At 43.8% G+C, this 17,768-nt stretch overlaps 1 protein-coding gene across 2 annotated transcripts; it reads left to right on the top strand.

The window, feature by feature from the left end:
- Positions 1-1,732: 1,732 nt before the first annotated feature.
- Positions 1,733-11,807, top strand: LOC129190200 (sterol 26-hydroxylase, mitochondrial). 2 transcript variants are annotated; one of them, XM_054792693.1, is made up of 9 exons: positions 1,734-2,020; positions 2,501-2,691; positions 4,605-4,804; positions 4,887-5,084; positions 5,162-5,325; positions 8,620-8,786; positions 8,875-8,956; positions 9,028-9,228; positions 9,299-11,807. In XM_054792693.1, exons 1-9 carry the CDS (start codon positions 1,829-1,831, stop codon positions 9,413-9,415), a joined length of 1,512 nt encoding a protein of 503 aa, XP_054648668.1. In that variant the 5' UTR covers positions 1,734-1,828; the 3' UTR covers positions 9,416-11,807. The 2 variants fall into 2 exon arrangements, with proteins under 2 accessions (XP_054648675.1, XP_054648668.1); XM_054792700.1 differs by lacking the exon at positions 9,299-11,807 and having other exon boundaries at positions 1,733-2,020; positions 9,060-9,226.
- The last annotated feature ends 5,961 nt before the right edge of the window (positions 11,808-17,768 follow it).

Consider the following 17,768-nt stretch of genomic DNA (forward strand, 5'->3'; position numbering starts at 1 on the left):
ACACTGAGGACCTCTGTGTAACAAAAGGTTTTAATCACAGTTCATAACAATACAAAAATCAGACATGAGAATGTCTGCACCAGGCTGAGCCGCACGGATAAAGCAGGACAAAAAGGTAACTAAATGCGATGCAAATGCGGGTACCAGGAGACAAAAACATGTACTAACAAAAAATCACTATCACAAAAGATAGGAAAAAGATTACAAAAGAAGCTGCTGAATAACAAGCAGAGTACAAAAAACTAGCAACAACAAAGAAAACACTGCACTAACCAGCAGGCAGAAAAATAATCACGGTAGGATACAAGGAGCGACCGGAAGAAGGAATACCTGGCAAAACGTGAATGGGAATCAGGTGTGCGTAGGGCAGGGGTGTCAAAGTCGGTCCATGGAGGGCCGAGACAATGCAGGTTTTCTTTCCAGCCGGTCACTAAAGCAGGTGATTTTAATGATCAACACCTCCTTCAATTTGAGAGAAGCGCCTCATCAATTAAATCACCTGCTGAAGAAACTGGTTGGAGAGAAAAAATGGCACGAGTTTGACACGTGGCGTAGGGAGACGTCTGGCAACAAGTGAGCGGCAACGCAGGGTGTAAATAGTCCACGGCTGATTGCCATCAGGTGTTCCTGAGCTCCTCCCCTGGTCAGCAGGTGTGCTGCAACAAATGACATTTAGGTGGCAGCAGAGCAGCATCCCAACTCATGACTAATGAGGACAAGCGGCATAAAAAATAGATGGATGGAGTTTATAGAGAGGTGGTTCGTCAGTTTGGATGTTTACTTTTTGGTTGGTGTGGATTTAACTTTTACTGTAAAAAACAAGTAAAACAAAGAGATTGTTGTTTGACTCTATTTGGAAAAAAAAAATCTCAACCCAGATAGCAAAATCATGTTTTAAATTGTACCTATTTTGGAATTGTCCTAACCTTTCCGCCCTATACGGTGCCCCTGGCTCAAGGGCTCAAATGCACCTGAATTTATAACCTTTATTTCAGGTGATTTCCCCTTGTTCCCTAGCTGATATTCTGGCTCTCCCAGTTAAAATAAATCTAATATTATAGACTGTTATGTCTTTGTAAGGGTGAGATCAAATCTTAAATCTCAGTTTCTAAACTAATACTCTAACAGATTTTGAATTAAAATCCACAAATGGATAAAACAAACTATTCTGTCACATTCTTCCTCCCATTGTTTATATTCGTTATGTAAGAAAGGAGAAAAAAACAACTTCCGGGGGTGCAGTTGCACATAACGCCCGCTGGGCGTCGGCAGATAGATACTTTTTTTTAAAGTTTAGTAAGAGAAATTCACCAATATCTTGATTTATTGGTGTCTAAACAAAATTATAATAATAATCACCAACTTCAAGTGCCGTCTTTTGGGATGATAGTAAAAATTTATTCTTAAAAGAAAATACAATTTAACTGCAATGTAACTTTATTTAATATTGTTTTTATCCGGATTTTCTTGTACACTGTCTCTCTCTGTTACAGTCAAAATACCATAAAAGTGCTGGACTGTCCATATCTCTGGGAGGGGAGTAAACTTCAAATAAGCAGGGGATCCAATACTTATTTTCTCAACTATACACTAACAAATTTTCAATTAAAATCCCGAAATGTATAAAACAAATAATTCTGTCACTCTCTTCCCTCCTTTCCCACCCATTGTTTATGTTTGTTATGTAATAAAGACAAAAAAAACTACTTCCTGAGATGCAGTTGCTCGTAATGTCTGCTGGGTGCCAGTAAAACCCACACTGGACTCAGATCGCTAAGCAGCACAACAACTGATTCCCGTGCCAAAAACTTTAGCTCACACAGCAAGAATGAACCCCTGGCCTCGTCCTCTTTCTGCACTCTGCAGAGGCTTGGTCCCCCTCTCTACCAGAACAATCGTTCAGACAACGACTGTAGCGGCTAAACTGAAGACCATCGATGACTTGCCGGGCCCCACTTTCTTCACCACCGTCTTCTGGTTATTTGTCAAAGGGTATGCGGACAAAAGCCACCTGCTGCAGGTAAACAGAACTCAGACTCGGGGCAACAGGGGTGTGATTAACCCATCCTGATTGGAGGTGTGGTTCAGTGAATGTACAGTATATGTAATGTGAGTAATGTGTGTTCTTATTCAGCGTGGAAGAGCAGCAGGATGTGCACCGTGTGCAAATGCCATTGTTCAAATGTGACTGTGGAAGTAATAACCCAATCGTGCCCATGATATGTCCAGGCTTTTCACATAGTTTTCAATTTTGTTATTTGATGTGGTCTGATGTTTAAAGTGCTCCTGAAAAAAGGGACACAAGCACATACAGCAGATTGTATGGCACTTTTACAGACAAAGTAAGACAAATATTCCACGTGGACTGTTATCAAATATATAGTCTGTCCCCCCCCGGCCAATTTTGTTAACTCAATGCGGCCCGCGAGTCAAAAAGTTTGCCCACCCCTGCACTAAGTTATGGTGAGCAGTAAAGTACTCTTCATACGTCTTTCGTCAGGGGCTACAGAAGAGTCTGTACGGGCCAATCTGGCGCTCCAGGTTTGGCCCATTCGACTTGGTCAATGTGGCAAGTCCGGAGCTCATTGCTCAGGTGATTCGTCAAGAAGGACGCTACCCTGTCCGAGCGGTGCTCCCACACTGGAAGGAATACCGGGACCTGCGGGGACAAGCATATGGGCTGCATGTAGAGTGAGTGCATCTTCCTTCAGACTCCAAATCTTTTTGATCAGTTCCATTTCTGATCAAAAATATGCATGGCAGGTTAATTGAAATTGTCCATAGCTGTAAATGTGAGTGTGATTGGTTGTCTACCTGTGATTGGCTGGTGATCAGTCCAAACCTACATGGCGCTGTGATAACTGGTTGGGCCACCCTTAGCTGCAACAACTTCAATCAAGCGTTTGTGATAGCTTGCAATGAGTCTCTTACAGCGCTGTGGAGGAATTTTGGCCCATTCATTTTAGCAGAATTGTTGTAATTCAGCCACATTGGAGGATTTTCCAGCATGAAGCACCTTTTTAAGTTCATGCCACAGTATCTCAATAGGATTCAGGTCAGGACTTTGACTCGGCCACTCCCAAGTCTTCATTTTGTTTTTCTTCAGCCATTCAGAGGTGGACTTGCTGGTGTGTTTTGGATCATTGTCCTGCTACAGAACCCAAGTTCCTTTCAGCTTGAGGTCACAAAGAGATGGCCGGACATTCTCCTTCAGGATGTTTTGCTAAACATTGGAGTTCATGGTTTCATTTATCACAGCAAGTCTTCCGGGGCTTGAAACAGCCCCAGACCATCAGACAACCACCACCATATTTTACTTTTGGTATGATGTTCTTTTTCTGAAATGCAGCGTTACTGTTACGCCAGATGTAATGGGACACCCACCTTCTAAAAAGTTCAACTTTTGTCTCGTAAGACCACAGACTATTTTCCCAAAGGTCTCGGGGCTCATTAAGATGTTTTCTGGCAAAGTTGAGACAAGCTTTAATGTTCGTTTTGTTCAGCAGTGGTTTTCGTCTTGGAACTCTGCCATGCAGGCCGTTGTCTTTCTTATGGTGGAGTCGTGAACACCGACCTTAACTGAGGCAAGTGAGGCCTGCAATTCTTTGGATGTTGTTGTGTGGTCTTTTATGAGCTCTTGGATGAGTCGTCGCTGCGCTCTTGGGGTAATTTTGGTTGGCCGGCCACCCCCGGTAAGGGTCACCAATGTTCCATGTTTTTGCCATTTGTGGACAATTACTCTCACTGTGGTTCGCTGGAGTCCCAAAGCTTTAGAAATGGCTTTATAACCTTTTCCAGACTGATAGATCTCAATTTACATCCTTCCCATGGCTGAAATAAAGTTCCCACACCACTCTAAACATCCACGGCTCTTGTGATTACCATCTATCGGCACAAAGGACAGTTTCCATCAAGTCCTGTGTATTTACGAACACAGTTATGTTTTAACAGGGTGGGCAATCACTTTTTCACACAGGGCCATGTACAGTGATGGGGAAAAAATATTAGACCACCCTTGTTTCTTCAGTTTGTTGTTCATTTTAATGCCTGATACAACTAAAAGTAGCTCATACAAGTTAAAATTTTTGGCACTGCAATGCTGCAATGCTATTGGTAATTATGTAAGAACTTAAGTGATTTTGGTTATTATCAACTAAACCATGGAAGTTGGTACATATCAACTCTTAAACTCTCATGAGCTATATTTGTTATCATCGTTATGTTTGTCCAAACAAATGTACCTTTAGTTGTACCAGGCGTTAAAATGGATCAATAAAGTGAAGAAACAAGGGTGGTCTAATATTTTTTTCCATGACTTTAGGTTTGGATTTTTCTCCCTTTTTAATAATGAAAAGTTTTGTGTTGAGTTGTGATGTCATTGACTATTTAAATTTGTTTGATGATCTGAAACATTTAAGTATATTTATAAGAGGATAAAGTTACAAAAATCAGCAGGGGATCAAGTACATATTTTGCCCACTGTCTAGTCTACTGTATGTATTTTATAAACCCCCATTTGAGAACCAGTGCCCTAACCTAGCCTACCCACCGCCATAAATAAAGACGAACGTTCTGAAGTTCGTCAAAGTTCTTCGACTTTCTAGCAAAGGACTGGAGTGGTACCGGATGCGGAGTGCTCTGAATTCAAAGTTGCTGAAGCTGCAGGAAGTGTCGGCCTATGCGCCCATCATCCACCAAGTGGTTGAAGATCTCCTGCAACGCATCGAGTTCCTCCGCATTGGCAGTCCGGACCAAGCTACTGTTTCTGATGTGGCTGCTGAGCTCTACAAGTTTGGCTTTGAAGGTGACAACCGCTTCAGTGGTTCTGGGGGTGTGGGGGAGGGCGTCGCGTATAATTGAAACCTCTCCTGAACCACATCATTTAGGTATCGCTTCCATCCTGTTCGAGACGAGGCTGGGCTGCCTCAAGGAAGACATTCCTAAGGAGACGGTGCGCTTCATCACTGCGGTCAATGACATGATGACGCTGTCTGAGATTGTAGTTGTCTTGCCACGTTGGACACGCTATGTACTGCCATTCTGGAAGCGCTTTGTTCAGGCTTGGGATGACCTCTATGACACAGGTGGGCTACAGCTGAGGACAAAATGTTCTTGTGTTTTTGAGTTGAAGGAGCTCACACAATGAATTTTGATACTGCAGCACGGACACTCATAGACAAAAGATTGGCTGACCTCCAAGCCCAGATGGAGCGAGGTGAGCTGACGGGTGGGTTATATCTGACTTACCTGTTGTCCTGCGGCAAGCTGACCCAATCAGAGATCTACATCTGTGTGACCGAGCTGCTGCTGGGCGGAGTAGACACGGTGAGCGCATGCATTCATCCTCAGTCGGTGAATAGATTTCAACACATTTCTAGGATATTTCAACATTCATTCTACATTTAGTCAACATTCACAGGAAATTTCTACTGAAATTACTTCATCTAGTTCTGTTTGGCCGTCTCCTTGAACCTTGTCACGTGATCCTTTAGGGCAGGGGTGTCCAAACTATTTCCACTGAGGGCCTCATACTGAAAAATTAAAAGATGCGGGGGCTGCTTTTGCAATTTTTTTTTTTTTAAACCAACCCAAAGAAAATATTTAATATAATGTGTATATATATATATACAGTATTTACACATATAAGATATATTTATTCATTTTATCAGTGACAAAGCGTATTGTTATGAACGGTTTCTCCTCATATTACTTTTTGGCTGTTTTTGTTTTGATGTTTACAAACATTTCAATGTTGTACTTGTATTTTTTTCCTCATAATAATATAACTTATTCTCATAATATTTTGACTTTATTATCATAACGTTAAAATTTCAACTTAATTCTTTGTTTGGTTTGTTTCTTATATTACAACTTTTTTCCTGGAATATTTCCACTTTATGCTATTATTTCCTGCTAATATGACTTTACTCCCTTAACATTTTGCCTTTATTCTTGTAAAATTAGTGCTTTTTAAAATTTTATTGTTTAATCGTATTTTTAAAATGTGCCGAGGGCCAGTAAAAAAAGCAGTCGCGGGCCATAAATGGCCCCCGGGCCGCGCTTTGGACACCTCTGCTTTGGGGGCTATCCACACGGAAATGTTTTCAGGTCAAAACGTCAAAGTATTTTATCGTTTCAGCCTCTCATCTACACGGGAATGTCATTTTGGTTGACCTGAAACGGTATTTTTTGAAAACGGCTTCCAGAGTGGAAAAGTCTTAAAACGGCAGCTTGTTGTTGCCGTGTAGACAGGTAATATGAAAACAATGACGTCACTGACCCACCGCCGCCTCGTTGCCGTCACGTGACCAGAAGTGAGCTTTGAAGACAAACCAACATAATATCTGAGTATTTTGATGAACATAACTCACCCCAGTCAACTTATACTCCACAATGACTCGAAGAAGTAATTCCACATCTCCTAAGTCTTGAAAAGCGGAAGCACATGCGTTTTTTCTTCTTCTATGGTTTGGTGTGTCCCGTGATTCCGCCCGCGTGTTTCTTGACAGGGCCACACGTAGGAGGGCCTTGTGTAATATATCGTTTTCACTCAGTGATTCGTTCAGGTCTCGATGCAACACAGAATGTACGTGACTTTTTTTTCAACCTGCCAAAAAAAAAAAATCTCAGGAACGTTCCCGTGTGGACAGGGTAGTAATGTCTTTCCAGTCCCACGCTGTTTATTGACTGTTGTCTGTTTATATGTCCATGCATAGTCCTTAGGATGATTCCTGAAGGTCCTCTGTTGGCTCCGTAATACCTTGGTTGAGCACACTCCTGGTCATAAATATAATATCTACATGCATTCCTTTCCCCCCATAATCTTCCGGCCAGCATTCCAGCAAAACACACATCTGACCTTCTGATGACCCTTTGTTTCTTTCTGTATTTACTAATGTATTGCTTGTAACGTATGTTTCATCTATTGATTGGCAATATTGTAGGTTATGTCATCACTGTATATGTTAATTAATCTGATTGATAATCTTACAGATTAGGTATAATACTGTTGACAAAACATAGCCCAAATGTATTCATTATGTATTAAGAAACTGCATAAGCCAACGTTATGTGTCAGGAAGAGCATAAACATGCTAAAATATCCAACAGTACCAGACTGCATAGCTAGTGTCCATGCAGTGTGAAAGGTAATGTAATCTAATGTCATGTCTCCGAACATTACTGATGTCTAGTGACCAAAATACTACAGTCTTTCAATATTTTTTGTCTAACAGTAGGCTATAGTCAACCACGAAACAACGATAATTTATTAATTAATAATTTTTTGGAAAAAGCGCGATATCGTGGACCGCAACAGTATTCATATTTAGTAAACACTCAACAAAAATAAAAATGCAACACTTGTCTTTGCTCCCATCTTTCATGAGAAAAACTTTTTTTTACACAAAAAAAATTTTTTTACACAAAAGGCCTGTTTCTCTCAAATCCAGTTCACAAATCTCGAGATCTTACGAGATTAAAACATGACAACATTTCTCATTTGGAAAAATGCTGTCTCACAAGAACAGGGCAGCCAGAAGCCAATCAGTCTGAACTATGGCATCGCTACTGTGAATGATATACAAGTGATACGGAAGAGGCAGTGCAGCGTGTGAGGCGGGATTGAAACCACACATTAGGTGCTTTACGCACACTAGCTTGCAAATTATACCTCAGTGTTCCCAGCATCAGTTGTCACTCGTCGAGTGCTTTTTTTTTTTTTTTCCATTAACGTTCAACAGCTTCGGTGGTGCAAGCAGAAGCTGTAGTATTTCTACATTTGATCAAAGTTACTTATAATTTGTCAGATCAAAACACATGGCAGCATATAAAGACCATGCATATGAAAACAATCAAAACGTGTGATAGGAGCGTCTATTTCAGACTACTTCGGACCTGGTTCGGCACTCTAAGCATCATGGGAACTACTTAAACATAGAACTAATCTACTGTTTTCCATGTGGCTTTACATAACTACACATCAGCCTAAATGATTAGTAGTAGCTAGAACTACCATCATTAGTTTAACTGTTTTCATTTTTTGTTTTTGTTTCAATTTGTGGAAAGAAGCTCAACAGTTAAAAGCATCATGCTGAGGTCATGTATGCAAACATTTCAAAATGTACCTGCATTGTTTTGTGACTCATTTTGTGACTCATTTGCTGATTACACAGCATGGTTTTGCACAGGTGTGCCTTAGGCTGGCAAAAGTGTTGCGTTTATATTTTTGTTGAGTGTATATGTCAGAACACTCAATGTAAGCTCTTTGGATTTAAATCAAACCCGGCAACATAAAGACTTCTACTCCTAAATTCCAGATGGACAGGAATTTCTTATTTGTATTGGAGTAGCAAGGAAAGAAAGGTCATGGCGCATATTTCCATGAAGGAATCCACAGCCAAAACAATTTGATGTTGCTGCTCCTGCATGCATATACATGACTTTTGTGGATGAATTCCTAGGTCAGGACTAGGCTTGTTTGTCTCACCAGAGCAGCCGCTTGAAAGATATCTCTGGACATGAGCCATGTCAGAACCGCCATGCACATCGCCTAACTGGCAGAACCTATGTTTCTATGTTGGTGTTATTAACCTGTTGACGTGACGGTGATGATCACAGACCTCCAACACGCTGTCCTGGGCCTTGTACCATTTGGCAAGGAACCCGCATGTTCAGGATCGATTGTACAGTGAGGTGAACGCCGTGTGTGCCAACAGACGGAAGCCGGACGCAGATGACCTGAGAAGGATGCCCTATCTGAAGGCTGTCATCAAGGAGACATTACGGTGAGCTGACAGACAATTTGGGTCACTTGCACAAATAGGTGATCCAAGTATTGTGTAAGAAAGCATGTCAGCAAACTCTGTTCTCCAGCTTATATCCCGTAGTTCCTGGCAATGGGCGCTTCACGACAGAGAACGAGGTGATAGTGGACAACTACCGGTTTCCAAAGAAGGTAGAGTCCGATGCCTTCGGGTGCCGCTGTGAGCTCCAAAAGAAACAGTCGTGCGCTTGATCACGTTCCAGACTCAGTTTCATCTGTGCCACTACGTTGTCAGCCACGACCAGACACAGTTCTCCCACGCTGAGGTCTTCATGCCGGAGCGGTGGCTTCGCACTCAGGTCTTCCAGCACCACCCGTACAGCTTCATCCCCTTTGGTGTGGGTGTGCGAGCCTGTGTGGGAAGGAGGGTGGCAGAAATGGAGATGTACTTGGCTTTGTGCAAGGTGAGTGGCACACATGTTTGGCTCTACTTGTGATCAGAACTAAGAACTGGATCATGTTCTAACTTGACAGCTGATGCAGCACTACGAGGTACACCCGGGAGACAGCGGTGCCCCCATTGAGGCCAAAACACGAACCCTGCTCATCCCTGCAAAGCCCATCAGCCTCCGCTTCCTGCTCCGAGCCTGACAGAGTACTGCCCCACTTTATGACTTTTCTCTGCAGTTTCTTGTCCAATCAACAAGAATGCTGATGTCACGCACTGACATTAAAGACACATATAGATAATACATATAGATAACACGTATAGATAATACATCTTCCTGCAAACATGAGTATATTGGCAACCATCTGAAAAACAGAAACAGACATGTGCCATGCAACCCAGTTACCCAGTTGTTAGGGATTGCACATTCAGGTTACTGCTGTTGTTGGTCGCGAATTGCGCAAATTCAGCAATTTTTACTCAAGAAAATGTTCAAAATGATTGGAATCATACTTAAAATACATAATTAAGGTTGAGAAGCGTCTCTCACTGGAAGCTTGAGTGACGGAACATGTCAACAGAAGTGTACAGCATCTCTGAATGGATTAGATGATTCATCTGTAATGCATGTCATGTCTGCAGATAGGAACTCTTCATTTAACAACTTTAACTCACTCATTCATTCAATTTATTGTATTGCATGTACGCTGCACAATGAACTCTTGTCCAGCATACCTCTGAATCTATAGCAGGGGTAGGCAAAGGCCTGCAGGCCACATCATTTCTATTTCCCTTTTCGCCGCCAGAATTGCCAGATGCAATCTGTAGCTTGTACAAAAAAGCCATCCAAACAACACATGTCAACACACACGATGCACAAGTAACCTACCTACTGCACCATGTGTGCATACAAGCAAATATCTACGCGCAATACCCATGCCAAAAAAACCCTCATACTGTTTATTCCCGCCACAAGGCATGCTGGGTAGCTTGTCGCATTTTGGCGAATTCGCAAAGGAATTAACATACTCTTGATATCCGATGTTATTGTTCATAGTTCATATTGTTGCAGCTACCCAGCGTACCTTCCGGACATTTGGAAATAACCGTTTTAAGTTATGCGTTGTGTTTAGCGCTTCCTTGATTTATGTGATGCGTTAACTTGCTGTGGATGTGTTGTGTTGCACCGTGAGCAAGTAAATCATTCTGTTTGATGCCACCTACACTGCTTATAGACGGCCCCTCCACCAAATTTTTAACCCAATGTGGCCCGCGAGTCAAAAAGTTGGCCCACCCCTGATCTATTGGCTTGTGTTGTAGACTTTCAACACTTCCGCTCTGTTTGTGTGTTATCTAATCTTACATGACCAAATAACGACACGGCCTAACTAGGCTTTATGCCAAGGGTGTCCAAACTTTTTCCTGAAAGGATGTGGATATTTTTAATCTTCTAAACAGGGTAATCCAATGTAGATATGATCAGCTGTTATAAAACAAGCTTTTTAAAAGTTTTTTTAAAATTCTTTTTTAATTTTATTGTTTCATTGTACTTTTTGAAAGTGCTGCACGACAAAAAAACAAAAACAAAACAAGCTACGGGCCACAAAAGGCCGCCCGGTAGCACTCCATCACAGCTTTGTGAAATAGGTGAAAAAGCGTATTAGTATGAACTTTTTCTCCTTAAATTATACTCTTTTTCCCTCATTTTTCCATTTCTGTTGTTGGTTTTTTTTTCCCCAAATACTTCAACATTTACATTTTCTTTTTCATGTCATGATATGACTTTATTCCCTTAATATGTTTGACGTTATTCTCACAATAATATAACTTTTTCCCCCAATCAAATTTTCTAACGTTTGCAACTTCATTCTTTGTTTCGTTTTGTCTCTCATAATGTTACGACTTTACAAAATAACATCTTTTTTCTTTAATATTTCAACTTTATGCTTCTAAAAATAAAATTATTTTCTCATAAAATTAGTACTTTATTTTTGTAAAATTATGAATTTTTTCATGTAAGATGACCCATTTTTTCTTGTAGTATTATCACTTTATTCTCCTAATGTCATAACTTTTTTTTTCCAAAATTTGCAACTTTTTTAATCCTACCAATTATCCGTTTCACATCAGTAGCAATTAATTTGTCTACTTTGTGTTTTCCAAATGTAGTCTTTGCCAGTTGTGAATACGTAGGAAGGACAATACAACAATGTGGTACAATGACAGTCAAGGTTTATACTTACTGCAAGGAAATTATACGGCAGAGTCAATGATAATAACAATCAGACAATGACTGATAAAAGGGTTAATAGTTGACAAACAGTTTGATAATGAATGAGTACAGACGATGTACTCGCCAGAAATGAAGAATTAGTGTGTGATTAGACTTAACATTGTAAGTATCTAAGTGTTGTATGTACTGTATCTTCCTTGTACTTTATAAACATCAACTGCTTGCACTGTTTCTTAAAATCTCTCATTTTAGTGGATTGTTTGAGTTCTTTAATTGGATTCCACATACTGGAATGCTGAAGGTTTTTAGCGTTGTCCGTCCATGTAAGTGTTTTAAGTTTAAATTAAACGATATTTCAACTTCATTGTCATAAAATGACTGCTGTTTTTTTTCCGTACTGCTGTCTTTCCATTTTTGCTGTTTTTTTGTTTGATTCTATTTATGGAATGTACCGTGGACCCAAAAAAAAACAGCTGTACCACACAAATGGCCCCTGGGCTGCACTTTGGACGCAACGCCATATAGGTATAGGTCATGTATAGTACGTCAGGGCTCTCACAGAGCCAGCACAGGCCATAAAGTTGTATGTTGTATGTAATCACCCTAAGATAAGATTTGGGGTATTCCAAGAAGAGACAAGAAAATCACAGGGACAAGACGTGTTCCCATGGGAACCAGATCAGAATGGAGATCAAAGGTTTCCTGTTCTCAGGGGGGGCAGGTCAATATTTGTCTATGGAAGCAAGAAGGGGTCAGACATTTTGAGAGGGACCATGAGGAGACAGCTAGTCATAATTATATCTTTTGCTAAAGTAGATCAAAGACGATGAATCTGAAATTGACAGCAACTTGGTGTCGATTTTGGATCAACATTTGCAATAAAAATGACTTGTAATTCTTTGATTCAGCCCCAGAACCCTCCCCTTCTCTCTTCAATATGCCTCACACAATCGTTAAACGCATTTTAAATTAAGTTCTCACCACTAATGAATGATAATGTAAGATGATCCATGAGCAGATGGAATCGGAGTCACGGTGAAGAAGTTATGTACTGTAATATCTGTGACTTGTGTGTCTGGGCCTTTAAGGGCCGGGGCTTGGGAAGTGACGGTGCGATGTCACGAGCAAGAAAGCTAGACTACGTGGTGGTAGCTCGGTGTTAAGGGGGGTTGAAAGTGCGTGAATGTTCGCCTAAAGCAGCCCTTGTGTGAATGTACATTTTTGCAGTGTTCTCCGCTATTAATAAAGTGCATCGGCGACGTGAGTCTCTCCTTCTCCACAAGCAGGGGCATTACATTGGTGTCAGAAGCTTCGGTTTCAACCCGCTGCACGACCGCTGTTGTGGGGGAGGATGCCTGGTGAGTTCGGCACTCGACCGACGGTAAAGGAGGAAGCCGGCGAGTGTGTAATAGGCATGCCTGAGACAATGGTCGCTGAGCACGGACACCATGACTCTGCCATTTTGCGCCAAAATGAGAGCGTGGCTGCCAACACGGAGCTGCATCATGATGCGGAGAGGAACAAACATGCCGGCGCCCATCAGTACATGTTTGACCTTAAGAACGCACTGAAATTCTCCGGTAAACGGAGCTGGGAAGCCTATAAGGCACAGTTTGACCTTGCGGCTCATGCAACAGGCCGGACTGAGAGGTTGAAGGCGGTGCTGTTGGCATTATCACTGACAGATGATGCTACATCCTGCTTACTGCTGCTGAGCCTGGAAGAGTGGCTTAATTGCTGCACGTTACTGGGGGTATGCATAGGTGCTTCGGAGTGTTTGATGTTAAAGACACCACACACTGTGAATTCAAGCACCGTGATCGTCAGCCAGGTGAGCAGCTTCGCTCTCTCACCCATAACATCGAGACCCTGGTTCGGCGCGCATATGCTGGGATGCCGGGCTCAATCCAGAATGAGCTGATTCGTGACCAGATCGTCCAAGCAACGAGACCAGATGAGCTGTGCCTGCATGTCCAGCTCGGAAAAGAACTCCGCTGGCCTAGGAGTTGTGGCGAGTGCTATGGGACTTCAGAGACATTTTCGTCCTCAGTGAAAATTAGTGGGCCTCACACACCTTGTTGAACACCATATTGATACTGGCAACGCACGTCCAGTGAAGGTGCAGCCCTGTCGCCTGCCCATGGTCCAGTAGGAGGCAGCTGATAAAGAGGTCCAGGCCATGCTCAATGCGGGGATCATAGAGCCCTCTGACAGTCCGTGGGAGTCTGGTGTTGTTATGGTCCCCAGGAAGAAGAGCTCTAGGCCACGATTCTGTGTAGACTACAGACCGCTGAATAAGGTCACGAGGAAGAACTGTTACCTGCTTCCTTGGGGTGATGAGACGCTGGACCTGGTGTCGGGGTCCGTGTGGTTCTCATTGCTCGACCTGCACAGTGGGTACTGGCAGGTCCCCCTCACCCCTGAGTCAAGACCAAAGACCGCGTTCTGCACCACCAGGGGGCACTGGCAATTCAAGGTCATGAGTTTCGAACTTTGCAATGCACCAGGGACATTTGAGCGGCTGATGGACACTGTGCTTGCAAATATTCTCAGGCAGCAGTGTTTAGTGTACCTGGACGATGCCCTCGTCCATGTCCGCTGGACTGAAGCTGCATCCTGAGAAGTGCCATTTTATGCGGTGAGAGGTGGAGTTCCTGGGCCACAAGGTGGATTCGAGTGGTATCAGCACACTGGAGGAGAAAGTCAGTGCCACCAAAGACTGGCCGGCCCAGAGAGACCAAAAGCAGCTCAAGAGTTTCTTGGGCCTAGCCTCATACTACGGAGGTTCGTGAAGGGATTTTTCTGCATCGGTGACAGACACACCTCTGTCAACAGGAGCTGTAGTTTTTGTGGATGGCTCAGCTAGCAAAGATAGCACAGGAAAAAATAGAGTAGGATTTTCCATAACAACAACAAAAGATATCCTATATCAAGGCAAACTGAAATCCACTAATTCGGCCCAAGCTGCAGAGCTTTCAGCCCTCATAAAAGCATGCAAATTGTTTGAAGGGAAAGACGCCACCATATGGACTGACAGTCAAGATGGTTACGGAGCTGTACATGTGTTTTGTCAACAATGGGCTAGAAGAGGTTTTAAAACTACGACAGGAAAAGATGTAGTACACAAAGGCTTGCTGTAAAACCTGCTGCAGGCAGTGCAACTACCTCGAACATTGGCTATTTGCAAATGTGAAGCACATTTGACAGGAAACGACCCGATTACTATTGGAAACAGGTTAGCAGACAAGGCTGCTAAAGAGGCGGCACATGGCGGCCCTACAGTTGACACAGCACTTGCACAAAACTCTGGTGATACATCAACCACACCTGAGAACACAAATGACATCCTCATTAACAGACAAAAACATGCACCTCATGCTGAAAAAACCTATTGGGAAAACAAAGGTGCACGACTTGACAATAACATGTTAAGTACACTACCTGATAGGAAACCATGGTTACCCAAATCTTTGTTTTAGTGGGCTGCAAAATTGAGCAATGGATTGAGTCATGTCTCAACAGGAGGGATGGTGGCACAGGTACACCAACATTACCACACCCATGGTTTCACACTATTTTCAAAATTTTTTTGTCACAAATGCCTGATATGCATTAAAAATAATGCACAAGGGTATTTACGCCCAAAAAGAGGAAAGTTCCCAACACCACCGGAACCATTCCACACAATACACATGGACTACATTGAACTAAACAAAGTACAGGGAAAACAATATTGTTTGGTGATCATTGATGTATTTTCAAAATGGGTTGAACTGTTTCCAAGTGCACATGCCGATGCAAAAACTGTTGTAAAAGCATTATGTAACCGCATAATACCCACGTTTGGCATTCCATCTGTGATCAGGAGCGATAATGGTACACATTTTGTGAACGAAGCTGTGACAAAAGTGGGAGAATTATTACATATTGACTTGAAAAGACATTGTGTGTATCACCCACAGTCTGCAGGACTAGTGGAAAGGACAAATGGAACTGTTAAGTCCAGACTGGTAAAAAAATGAGAGAAACAAAAAAACAATGGCCAGACTGCATCGGACTTGTGGAGACAGGAATGAGAATTGTTCCAGCTGAGGGAAAGTCACTTTCTCCCTTTGAAATTGTTTTTGGGCGACCATACAGGTTGCCAGACTTAATGCTGGAAGGAAAGACACCCGTGGGAGGGTCCATACCCGCCCACATGAGGAGAATATATGAGCGCTTGTTCCGCCTACTCCAGAAGGACCAGCCCTTCGCATGGACGCCAGACTGTCAGAAGACGTTGGACCCAGCCTTTCCCTTTGTGCTGGACACGGACGCTAGCAATGTCGGGAGCGGTGTTATCGCAGGTGGGGCCGGAAGGTGAACGGGTGGTCACCTACTTCAGCCGAACCTTCAATAAAAGTGAACGGCGCTACTGCGTGACCAGACGTGAACTGTTGGCTGTTGTGCTGGCTGCACGCCACTTTAGGTACTACCTGTGTGGCGTGCCCTTCACCATCAGAAAAAATCATGCAGCGCTCCAGTGGTTGATGATCTTTTGAGAACCGGAAGGCCAGGTGGCGCGATGGTTGGAGGAGCTGCAATCCTTCCACTTCAGTGTGATCCATAGAGCCGGTGCTCAGCATGCCAACGCTGACGGCCTTTCCTGGCAGCCGTGTGCTGTGGACGGCAGCAGCTACTGCGACCGGTGAGACGCCAGAGAGAAGGAGCAGTGCGTTGATGAGAGAGCTGGTGGGCCGTCATGCTCCACGCTGGAGGCAGTGGATGCTGCAGAGTGGGCGGTCAAGCAGGAAGAGGACGCCGATCTCAAACCAGTGCGACAGTGGGTCCAGAGGCCACCTTGGGAGAGCGTGATGGGACTGTCGGTGGGCACCAAGGGCCTGTGGAGCAAGTTTGCAGTGCTGCGCATCTAAGATGGAGTGCTGCAGCGTGCTTGGAAGGAGCCAGCCACTGGGGAAGAGAGGTGGCAGGTGGTGGTGCCTGTAGCTCTCAGGGAGGCGGTGCTGAGAGCATGTCACGAGGGCACCAGGTCAGGCCATTTCGGGAGCACAAAGACCCTCAGACGGCTGCGCCAGGGATTCTACTGGGGTCAACACCGGCGGGATGTGGAGGACTTCTGCCGGCACTGTGACGAGTGTGCAGCGTACAAGGGGCCCCAGGACCAGTCGCACGCGCCACTCCAGCAGCAAGGGGTCGGGGCGCCCATTGAAAGGGTATCTGTGGACATTATAGGGCCTTTTCCTGAAATGGACAGAGGGAACAAGTATGTGCTGTGTGCAATGGACTACTTCACTAAATGGCTGGAAGCATATTTGCTGCCAGACCAAGAAGCAGAGACGGTGGTAGATGCGCTTCTGGAGGGCATGTTTAGTCGGTTTGTCACTGCGGACATCCTCCACAGTGACCAGGGCAGCAATTTTGAGTCCAGAGTGTTCGCTGCCATGTGTGAGTGTCTGGACATGCAAAAGGTATGTGCCACACCGCTGCACGCCCAAACGGAAAAAAGGATGTTGCCCCAAATTGTCATTGGGATGGACCGTGCAGGCTGCTAGAGCGGGTGGGGGAAGTAGTTTATAGAGTTGCAGTTCCCCTATAGGGGCAGAAGAGTTACAGGGGCCGGGATGTTGCCCAGTTTGAGGCGGGGCCTGCTTCACCAGCTGGCTCAGGACGTGTGGTGGACCCAAGTTCTCCGGGTCCCACCACAGTTGTTCCTGTTCAGCCACTGGCGCCACCTGGAGACGGACATGAATCAAGCCAGGGCCGGCCACAGAGACAGAGGCGGAGGCCGTCAAGGTTTGGGGATTTTGTTGTTGAGCCATCAGGGTGAGGGGCTTATTAAAGGGGGGGACAGTGTAATATCTGTGACTTGTGGTGTCTGGGCCTTTAAGGGGCGGGGCTTGGGAAGTGACGGTGCAAGCAAGAGAGCTAGACTTGGTGGTGGTAGCTCGGTGTTAAGGGGGGTTGAAAGTGCGTGAATGTTAGGTTGTGGCCTACAGCAGCCCTTGGGTGAATGTGCATTGTTGCCGTGTTCTCCGCTATTGATAAAGCAATTGAAGTGCATCGGCGACGTAAGTCTCTCCTTCTCCACAACCAGGGGCATTACAGCACAATTAAGTTATTAAAAATAACAACTATGGTGTGTTCAAGAACCGCAGAACAAAGTGCAAAAAAAACATGATCAGTGAAGTATAAAGACATAAACATGTAAAAATTGTGAGTTTTTTTAAAACAGTGCTACATTTATGCTGTACATTTGCCTGTATTATCACGTATTAATAAATTATTACCAACTTAGGGTGGCTGTCTGCATAAAAAAATTGCCT

This window comes from Dunckerocampus dactyliophorus, chromosome 1 (assembly GCF_027744805.1).
Source record: "Dunckerocampus dactyliophorus isolate RoL2022-P2 chromosome 1, RoL_Ddac_1.1, whole genome shotgun sequence".
Classification (NCBI taxonomy): Eukaryota; Metazoa; Chordata; class Actinopteri; order Syngnathiformes; family Syngnathidae; genus Dunckerocampus; species Dunckerocampus dactyliophorus.

Coding starts and splice junctions, on each gene's coding strand:
- LOC129190200 (XM_054792693.1), top strand. CDS start 1,829: ATGAACCCCTGGCCTCGTCCTCTTTCTGCACTCTGCAGAGGCTTGGTC. Junction 8,957..9,027: donor ACTACCGGTTTCCAAAGAAG/GTAGAGTCCGAT, acceptor ATCACGTTCCAG/ACTCAGTTTCATCTGTGCCA. Junction 9,229..9,298: donor TGTACTTGGCTTTGTGCAAG/GTGAGTGGCACA, acceptor CTAACTTGACAG/CTGATGCAGCACTACGAGGT.